This window comes from Daldinia loculata, assembly GCF_022478755.1.
Source record: "Daldinia loculata strain CBS 113971 unplaced genomic scaffold F4817scaffold_1, whole genome shotgun sequence".
NCBI lineage: Eukaryota > Fungi > Ascomycota > Sordariomycetes > Xylariales > Hypoxylaceae > Daldinia > Daldinia loculata.
Window position 1 is genome coordinate 378,122 of NW_026054855.1, and position 10,333 is coordinate 388,454.

General features: G+C 47.3%; 2 protein-coding genes across 2 annotated transcripts; both read right to left on the bottom strand.

Moving 5' to 3' along the window:
• Positions 1 to 17: 17 nt before the first annotated feature.
• Positions 18 to 4,291, bottom strand: F4817DRAFT_322083 (Six-hairpin glycosidase). The gene is made up of 8 exons (XM_049301361.1): positions 3,778 to 4,291; positions 3,683 to 3,721; positions 3,511 to 3,628; positions 3,359 to 3,455; positions 2,625 to 3,252; positions 2,103 to 2,562; positions 800 to 2,044; positions 18 to 745 (listed from the first exon to the last, which is right to left on the bottom strand). Exons 1-8 carry the CDS (start codon positions 3,899 to 3,901, stop codon positions 397 to 399), a joined length of 3,060 nt encoding a protein of 1,019 aa, XP_049163838.1. The 5' UTR covers positions 3,902 to 4,291; the 3' UTR covers positions 18 to 396.
• A 613-nt stretch (positions 4,292 to 4,904) lies between these two features.
• Positions 4,905 to 7,590, bottom strand: F4817DRAFT_355536 (ras GEF; the record flags this gene model as incomplete). The annotated part of the gene is made up of 4 exons (XM_049305670.1): positions 4,905 to 5,000; positions 5,068 to 6,884; positions 7,002 to 7,205; positions 7,284 to 7,590. 4 exons carry the CDS (start codon positions 7,588 to 7,590, stop codon positions 4,905 to 4,907), a joined length of 2,424 nt encoding a protein of 807 aa, XP_049163839.1.
• Positions 7,591 to 10,333: the final 2,743 nt, after the last annotated feature.

Genomic DNA, 10,333 nt, shown 5'->3' on the forward strand with positions numbered 1-10,333 from the left:
GTATTACGCATCAACTACCTCACTTACCACTAACCTCAAGCACCCTCAAAATCTTAAACCATCACAACATCTCACCCATTCACACACATCAAGTTTCAAAAACTCGCGTAGCCATCAGGACATGGCATCCCATCATATACCGGGATAATCGTATTCCATCTAACCAACTAGATAATATAGCCATGAATTCCTATGCATCTTAATATCTATATCTGTATGTAAATGCGTATATCCCGTCTTCACTCCCCTCCTCTTTTCTAAATATTCCCATCGCCATCATCACCATCCAATCTCCCATACAAGCAAGCATATCCCCCTTACCCTTCTTACCCCTCTCCTCCCTCCAAAATCCCTCTAGGATCTAAGAATATACCCTAATATAACCCCTGGTGCCCCCTACAAATGCGTCTCATACTCGTCCCCAGTCGCCAACCCCTCAAACTCATCATGGTCCTTAACCCGCTGCAGCTGCTCCGAGATATACTGATGTAGATGAGCATCCGCCTCTTTGCGCTGGGCCTCTCTTTCTGGGTCATCTGGCGCTACGCTACGAACATCATATTCGTCACCGTTAACAGATGCGTCGAAGTCACTGCGCGCACTGATTGACCGCGCTGTCGACGACCGCCGCATGTGACCCCTCTGAGGCTTACTGATTCCCACGTGTCGGTGTAGGATGTCATCAAAGTAGTGCGACATGCCGGCCGTCGGCGTGCGAGGCGTCTGCGGGAGGCGGCAGCTGATGCTGTTCTACATGTTAGTGTATGATTATGACATAACGTATAGTAGAATAACTTACCCCGTGTCGTGGATCATACGTGCGATCAGACCCGTCCAGCCGCACTGGTGCGTTGCTCCCAAACCGCGACCCGTGTCGCCATCGAAGAACTCGTGGAACCACATATGGTCTCTCCAGTTCGGGTCAAAGTCTAACATGTCGTTTCCGGCATTGATGCTCCGACGTCCGTCATCGCCACGGGCAAACAGGTGTTGTAGCCGATGTTGGATCTCCTCGGAGACGTGTCCCAAGTGCATATATTCTCCAGACCCGGTAGGGCACTCAACCTGGTAATTAGGTCCGTAGAAGAGGAAGAATCGCTGCAGCGATTCCACCAGGAGGAAATTGACACACAGCCAAATAGGCCCTCTCCAGTTACTGTTACCGCCGAATAGCCCACTGTCAGAGTCACCCGGGACATATCCCACTGTGAATTTTTGACCGTTGACATCCATCGAGTATGGATTCTCTTTATGGTGTCGAGAGAGAGATCTGATACCATGCTCGCTCAGGAACTCATCTTCGTCGAGCATACGCTTCAGGATCTTCTCCAGCCGGTCTTTACTCACCATCGCAAGAAGGATACGATTCCCCTTACCCCTCTTCCGAATACTTGCCATATTTCTCTCGGCCAAGTCACATCGGTTCTCTATGAACCAATCCACACGCTTCTTGAACGAAGGTAGCTTGTTGATTAGTTCCGGCTCTAGGGTCAGTGTTGCGTAGAGCGGAATCAACCCCACGAGTGACCGGACAGGTAGTTGCTGAACCCATGGCCCACCCCACGAGATGGCATCGTAGTAGAAGCCATCCTCGTCGTTCCATAACGACTTCTCATCTTTTTCACCAGATTTGAATGTCATGGCATCGCTAATGAATATGAAATGCTCAAAGAACTTCGAGGCGATATCCTCGTAAATCCTCCGATGCTTAGCAAGCTCGAGTGCGATGTTCAACATGCACAAGCAGTAGAATGCCATCCACCCTGTGCTGTCGGCCTGTTCTAGCACACCTCCTGTCGGAAGCGGCTCGGAACGATTGAAGAGACCAATATTGTCCAGCCCGAGGAAACCTCCCTCGAAGACATTTTTACCGTCCGTGTCCTTTCGATTGACCCACCAGGTGAAATTTAGTAGTAACTTCTGAAATACCCTCTCCAAGAAGTCGATGTCTTGTCTTCCGTATATCTTACGCTCAATCTTGAACACGCGGAAAGTGGCCCAGGCATGGACTGGCGGGTTGACGTCGCTAAAGTTCCATTCGTATCTGTAGCTAGGTTAGTATGTTTTCATTTATACAATTCTGCAATCAACACAGCACGTACGCAGGGAGCTGGCCATTTGGATGGCAGTACCATTCTCTGGTGAACAGGTCGATTTGCTTCTTCGCAAAGTCCGGGTCGATCATAGCAAGCGGGATGCAGTGGAACGCGGAATCCCAAGCCGCAAAGAAGGGATATTCCCATGAATCCGGCATGGATAGGATATCGTCGATATGCAAGTGCTTCCATTGCGAATTTCTAATAGCCTTCCTCTCGGGCGGAGGCGGTGGTTGAGAGGGATCGCCATTGGCCCACTGGTCCCAGATAAACTGGTAATATTGTTTACACCACATCATACCTGAAAATGCCTGGCGTTGGATGTTACGGAGATCCTCGGACATCGGCAGGGGGCTAATCCTATAGTAAAACTCATCTGCCTCCTCTCGTCTCTTTTCAACGATATCATCGAAAATTTCTTCGTCTAGGTAGCTCTCATTTTTCTTCGAAATTCGGAAACGAACAACTATTATAGGTGTCAGTCAGCGCTCTGTATATATCTCAGTTGTAACTTCAGCAATAGCGTACCGGCACATTCGCCAGGGCCAACACCCCCCGACTCGTTAAATTGGAACCACGCGGCACATTTTGTGCCCGTCCTAGCCGGGTTCACAGCTTGCTTCTTCCCGTCGACAATGTACTGATGGAATGCGTCCTTGACGTATGGGACCTTATTCTCTCCTTCATATAGAAGTTCGTAGTTGGTGTCATTGTCTGTGAAGATAAGCTCTGGTTCGACATCCTCTCCACTGGTTCCAACGCCTGGCGAGGGCGATAACAGCATATATCGGTCACCTAGTTTATGATGCCTCGACTTGGCCATGTTCTCGGTGAAATATGAGATAGCTGGCTTTTTATCGGCCGTCTCCCTTCCCCAGGCCCACGTGTTTCGAAACCAGACATGAGGGATGATATGGAGGGGAGCTGGATCCGGACCTCGATTCCATGCCGTGACTCGGAAGAGTATCTCATCAGGGTCATCTGCCTCCTTAGCAGTCTCGATTATAATATCCCAGTATCTGTCTTCATCGAATATTCCAGTATCGATGATCTGGTATTCCTTCTCTTCCTTTGTCCTTTTTGCGTTTGTTTCTATGAGGTCATCGTAAGGAAACGCTTTCTGTGGGTATTTATAGAGGTATTTCATGTAGGAATGCTGGATGGCCGTCAGTCGGAACACGGGTAGGGTTGATCATATGATCTCTTACTGTCTATAATTACTATTAGCAATAGCCACAACATGGATCATATTCAAAGCTTACAGGAGTGTTATCAAGGTGGAAGTGTGCTTCCTTGATACTTTCACCATGATTACCCTGAGGATTTGCTAGGCCGAAAAGCCGTTCCTTGAGGAAAGGACTATCATTCGTCAGTAAGATGTGCCTCGTTAGGTAGTAAAGAGCGTAACACGGACTCTTGCTCATTCCAGAAAGCAAATGCAATATTCTGCAGGCCGTGTGAGTCTGACACTCCAGCTATTCCGTCTTCACCCCAACGAAATGCTCGAGATCGAGCGTGGTCGTGTGTAAAGTCTGCACGCGGGGTAAATCAGCACGGATATAGTAAAGTATAAGAGAGCTGCTTACGACTCCAAGCATCTCCGTCTGCGCTATAATCCTCTCGCACTGAGTATTACAAGTTAGTTAGACAGTTGGGACGAGAGATTAGTAGTCCCGCTTGCCTGTAGCCCATTGTCGTTCAGCAACGTAGGGTCCCCATTTCTTCCAGTATTTAACGCGATTACTATCTTCCTTGAGGCGCTTCTCTTCCTCGGTGAGGTATTCGTGGTTGTCGACTACAACCATGTTGGAGGATGGTCTAATAGGAGTAAAAAAAAAAGATTTACAGGGAAGATAGATCACGAAAATAGAGGACCAAGGTAAAAGGGGGAGAAACGACTGAGCATCTAACAACAGTGAACACACACGAGATAGCAACGTTGATATCGACGAAGAGATGGAAGGCAAGAGAAAAGAGGTATTGGGATTGTAGATCAATTTCAGGTACGCATGCAGCTGCAGAGCTCGACCATCTATTATCTCATTCAGGCAAGCCGACGGGTTAGCGGCAGTATGAACTGGAGCAAGCTAGTCAGATTGAAGCTACGGCGATGTATGAAGGCATCAAGGCCTAACTAACAAGGCCGTGATAAGGGGGAAGAAAAGCAACAGCAATGAGGGGGAGGGGGAGATAAATTGTAAGTGCGGGCAGCTATGACATCATCGGGTATCTATAATAAAATACTATAGCGCTACAAGAAGAAATACATGCAGAAATACATGTAGAAATACATGTACCTAACGAGAACACTAACATATGTACTAACAGATTCGACTAATGTAGCGTGGGCATACATAATACATACATATATTGGCGGGCACATGTCAAATAGCATATAGCATATACGTGTAATGTGGTATCATTCTGCCAAACACGGACAACACGAACAGCACGAACAACGCAGGATCCACACGTTCGAATGATAAAATAGCAAAATAAAATGAACACCTACTAAGTCGCAGCGAGGGAGCTAATTCTACCAAAACTCTCCATAAGCTCCCCGTCCATAGGTCACTTATACGAGAGGGGAAAAGTCTAGAAGTCTTAAAATCCAATAAATATCCAACCCAATAGATATCTGCCAAATTCGCTCGAATCCACCTACAAGAAAATCATGTCCAACGATAAGGGTAATGGTAATATACGTTCATATCTTCTTTCCAACGCCAACTCCGCTTCCCTGGGGGGATTGGGGATTACTGTAGAAAATGATTCATCCTGTTGAAGACTAAATACGGACGCCCGCTATCACTTTGAATTCGCAAACCATGGGAATTTCTTCTTCCCGGGATCGATAGAGCTACCGCTTGGGGACTCTACCTGAATGCTTCGTTGGTAAATGTCCTGCAAGTGCTACGTTAGCTTTTTCATCTGTCATAATTTAGTCAAATGTATGAAAGGTTCATCTCACCTCTTCGTCTGTAGGCATCAAGCAGTCCAAGATAAGCTCCCTTGCCGTGTCATGCTTAGATAGGTTCGGGTATGGAGTGCCCTGACTCTTCATGATTGGCAAGAGGATTTCGCCTAGAACCTCAAATTTCTTCCAGTTTATTCGATCGCCTTGGGGCCCCACCATTGTCATGCTACCCTCTTCGGCCGATACAAGATCCCTACGATGTAACGGAATGAAGGGGATGCGCGGTAATGGTGAATTTTCCCAGGCCAGTCGATAGGCAAAGTGGCTCTTCTGCGTTCCCATTAAGAGCACTAACCGCGCAAACCTCTTTTGTACTTCGGTTGGCACAAGAGCTCGTGTCTGAGATAGACGATGAATAGCCGTCCCGTTAATACCAGCTAGCACGGCCGCGAGACCGTTGTAGTTGTTTAGCTGCCTTAATTTCAACGCGATATTCATGAACTTCTCCAGCATCTGTGCACGATGTTTGGCCTTTTCTCTCATGAGGATCATATTAGATACCCAAGTCGCGATGTGGTTGAAGTGGGCAATCATGCGATTGACGTTCTTCATAGCCCTACACTTCTCCTTCTGCTCTGCTGATAGGCTGACATGTCGGATTAAGTCCCGTATCCGGATCGAAGAGAACATAACCCAATCAATCCTCGTCATCTCGTCGGCGATATCATCATTTTGCGTGTCCATGAATATGTGGTACCGAAACTTGGTCAGTGGTAATGTATACGTAGGCACCATTGTCGCTGCCTCTCGTTCGTAGTCCTCGTACGAATGGAACTGGAATGAGTGTATCTTCCCAACGGGCCCAGATGGCGGTCCGAGGTCCGTTTGAAAGGACGAACTGGCCGAGGGCCGTCGTTCGATCGGGTCATCCACACCTAGAGAGCTTAGACTTTCCGACATATCTACATACCGCCTAGCAGTGTCTCTTATACTCAGCTCGTGGTCGTCTAGCGGCGTATCCTCAAGACTGTCGGCTTTCTCCCAACCCGTATCGTCAGCCTCAATTACACAGTACTCCATCGTTCTACGCATCTGCTGTGAAGCCGCGAAGAAAGCCGGTTCCGTAGCTAACTGCCTTACGAACTCTTCTAAGTTTCTTCTTGTTGTCGGCCGTGCAAAATCTCCGGGGTAGGTCGCGACCCACTTGGCGACCACCTCGATAATTCGATACTGGGCGGCTATCTTAGTAAGGTAATGAACGGACTTGTCGTCCCTAATGCGGTCCAGCCGTGATAGAAGGGATGAAAAGAGATGTCCTGGAGACGCAAACTTGCGGTACAAACACAAGAAGATCTCCAAGAAATTGTTGTCTGCTCTAGACATCTTAGGGGCAATGAGACGCTCGATTAGCTCGTCCAAGGCGACGCCGATTTTCTTCGCCGGTCGTTCGAATAGCGCTTCGTCGGTCCGTTGTAGAAGGGGTATATCATCATATCGCATAGAATCGGCATCTGAGTCGTCAATATCAAGAAACGAAGCGGTGGTCTGGGTGCGATCCAGCCTAATGCCAGGGGTGCGGAGCATACTAGAAACAGTTTGACCAGAATCTTCTTCCACAGCTTCTGAAAATTGACCCGTCACATGGTTCCCTGAAAGATCAAGACGAGGTGGTCTCGAGGAGTGGCGGTAGTCCGTTCCCGGCTGGTTCGATATGCCTCGAAGTAACGACATATCCGAACTAGCACGACTATGCTTGCTATGTTGACTTAACGGTCGAGCGTTGGTGGGTTCTATTTGAGAATCAAGATGAGCAGCCGAAGCAGCCCTACGTCTCGCACTGCTTATCCCTTCCGCACTGTCTATGTCTACAGCTACAGTCCATAGTCAGATGAAGAAACAAAGAGGTAGCTAAGCTTCGCTTAAGCTGTAGATGGAGCAATCCCGAAGCTCTAACCCATAACAAAGAGCTTCTCCGAGGAGGTACATACCTTGATTTCTTGATACTAGTGCTTTAAGCAACGTAGATAAAGCTATCCTCGCACTCTCCGGCTTATTAACGGATGTTTTAAAGGTTGCGAGGCATGATTGACACGCGGCGGCAACCGCCTCCGTATCGATATGTCGTAATTTCTCAGGGTTATCGCACTTCGTCGCAACGAGAACCGCCGGTAATGAAGAGTTCACAAGAGCATCTGGTCGAGTTAGTCGCTGCTCATCTTCCTAGGTATCATAACCACACTCGAATAAGACACTGATTGATGGGCACTTACTCAAGGTCTGAGGCAACTCTATGATGCTCTCTCTGTTCATCACATCGTATAAGAGCAAGACGCCATTCACACGAGGAACGATGGCACCGCCTATTTGTTTTGGCCACTTGATCTGCCGATCGGGGTCCACGTCGAAGTATTCGAGATCCAATTCGAACAGTGTAACAGCGTAAGGTACATTATCGATATTAATACGAGCTGTCGTGGGATTAGGGCCGGGCATGCGCGGTAGTGACATGGCCCTTTGTATGAAGTGGGATTTACCCACTCCATTGGCTCCTATGACAGAGATATTGATGCTCTCCATGGCGATAATAGCATACAGTCAGCTGATGATTGTAGAGCACAGTCATATAATTTTAGTAACTCTTTACGTCGAGCCAGCAGGAGCTTTACTGAAGAGCTTTCATGACTATGACTATATGTCGTGGCCTTATTTCGCCTACGATGTCTACCGAGGTATATAGTTCGAGAGGGGTTCGGGCGACAAGAGATTTGAAGCCTCCTAGGAGCGGACGATTAAAGAATATATTTCGAGCGAGGATGGGAAGTGCCCGGAAAGGGGATCGAGATTGAATAAGGTAGCGCTCGACAAGGACGAAGGTATCAAGGGTAAAGGAGAGCGGGAAATCGTCTGCTACGACCCGCTCACGCTGTCCGGCCGGACCTGATAAATTGAGTCGCCGTCGAATCACCTGAGTCTATTAGAAGGTTTAACATCCGATTCATCGAAGGCCGTTATGGATTATCGTTCAATGTAACACGCACTTGTTGTGATTCAGGTAGGCTGAGGACCTGGTGTTACTGTGCACAGGATACTTGAGGGGAACTCGGACGAGAGACGAAGTGAAGGACACGAGAAACGACTTTCACCGACAGATGGCTGTGGCGGAAATATATCAACCAGGTAAAAGGGCTGTGTAATGTTACGCGGTCCAACGTAGAACGTAGAACGTAGAGCGCGGATATTAATTCCCAACGCACGTCGCAGCAACGGGGGGGCAGAATCCGTATATATGTAGGTATGTACCAACACGACAAATTTCTCGGAAAAAGTGTCAGGTGTCAACTCCGTAATAACTCTGGAGCTTCGGGAGGAAGAGAGATGCTCGACCTCGGCCAGCCGCGTGTCGAATGGGTTTTACGGAATTATAGGAGTTATGGTAGGTTCAAAAGTAACAGAAGAAGAAAAAAGATAATAGCTCGGGAATTGGTAAGTAAAAGTTTAGAGGTTCAAGTAATGACATTAACCATTAACCTTGGAGATATCTAAGCTCGGTTCCGTCGTGTCCCGTCTTCGATATGCGACGTCGAGGGGTCGAATTAAATCCAATTATCCGTGTGCGGGAAGAATTGACACCCCCTCCGCTGAGGCACTTAGGCACTATAAGACGGGTCCCTGTAATAGAGCACGTTATGCCCCAGCCGAGTCGATTTATTGTGAGACGATTTGGGGTTTGTACATCATGTATACGAATCTACCAGGTTTATTGCTTTGCTATTGGAGCAACCAAGAAACCAGCGGGCGATGGATTTCGCTAAAAATCCACTATGCCCACTCGCAGCTAGGGGGCCCTCGTGGCAGTCTAGATGTACCTTAAAGTATCCATATATTACCTGTACGAAGTACGTACCTCATTGATATGACAGGAGCTTACCCCTGCATTTATGTAAGCTGAGCAAGCGCCCGCAGTCTCGTTTGGCAAAGGGTTAAATATTAGCCATACGATATTGAACTTTAGATAAAAACTGGTTTTGGATACTTCAATGGTATAAAGTATTCGAAGCAAGCGATCGTAGATGCTTTGTAACATTCGGAGCTGAAGTTTACGTATCTAAAATTTGGATTCAAGTAACCTCTCTCGTCTTCTTGAGCTTCTACCTTCAATACCTAATATCAACTTGAAAGACGGACTTACATGAAAAGAAACGCCCGAATGCAAACACCCGGCATTAACTCAACATCAAGCAGGCCAGTTATCTAGATTGTAGCTTGAAGCCAATCGCATACATGTGTCTTGGAGTTATGATAGTCTTGGTCCTTTCAAGAAAGCTCCTCATACGCACGTGGGCTGATTGACCAATGGGACCTGGCATCCCGACATCTTCCAACTCCCACTCCCACACGCCAAACGTCAATGTCAACAAACGGATCTCTTCCCCAAGCCGTGAGCTTCACATCCCAACGCGGGGTTTGTTTGCTCCCATCTCGATCGTGTCACTGCAGCCGTGTTTTGGCTCTTACCAAGGCAAGCTCAAGAGCAATATGCTTAACTCGCGTGGGGGAGTCATCAAGGTATTCTAATAGTTACGATATAAAAGACGTGACTGGACGTGGTGCCCCTGACACCGTCATAACCAAGTTTTCGCGGTAGTTTCATGGATGAATCTTACCTCGTAAGTTGTAATTATCTGTAATAAGAATCTGGGTAGTAATCTAATAGGCCGGTTTCCGTAGCTGGTTATATATTGGTCACGATCGTAGAAAGTTAATGGGTACCTGATATTGACGCATAGGCCATGCAGACTGTTTTATTAGGAGCCAGTTAGTGTGACTTAATAGTACATTGGTAAACACATAATAGCATACGACTACGTAATTCCGAAGATATGTCTTCAATGGGTGTGATCTACTCCTCGGATTAACAGTCCCTGGACTAACGATGTATTGAAGTTATTGTTGCTATAGAGGAAATCGCTATAGGCGGCAATTTAACTATACATCTTCTACGTTATAGGTGCCGATTGGTCAGTTAGGTAGTGCAACGGGACCGACGAAGATCAAGCATAGCCGCGACGAATTGCCATGGCGTAACTAGCAAGGTAGCACGACATGCTGTTGTAGAAATGTTACCGCACATAGACCAGCGAATGACGTGTCTTTGCTTGCTAATCTTAATATACCGATAGAAACGTTTTCTGATCCGTAGTTTGAGTTGTATCTACCTATGATACGATATCCGTTCTCGTTATCCTAAGGAACTAGAAACCCGACAAGAGTAGACCGTGTGGTATTTTAGTGCCTACTCACTGATTGTGCCGGCATACGA

Excerpts from the sequence above, each read along its gene's own strand:
- F4817DRAFT_322083 (XM_049301361.1), bottom strand. The coding sequence starts at position 3,901 with ATGGTTGTAGTCGACAACCACGAATACCTCACCGAGGAAGAGAAGCGC. Across the intron at positions 2,045-2,102 it reads CCAAATGGCCAGCTCCCTGC|ATACGAATGGAACTTTAGCG; the intron begins GTACGTGCTGTG and ends ACCTAGCTACAG. Across the intron at positions 746-799 it reads CGTATGATCCACGACACGGG|CATCAGCTGCCGCCTCCCGC; the intron begins GTAAGTTATTCT and ends CATGTAGAACAG.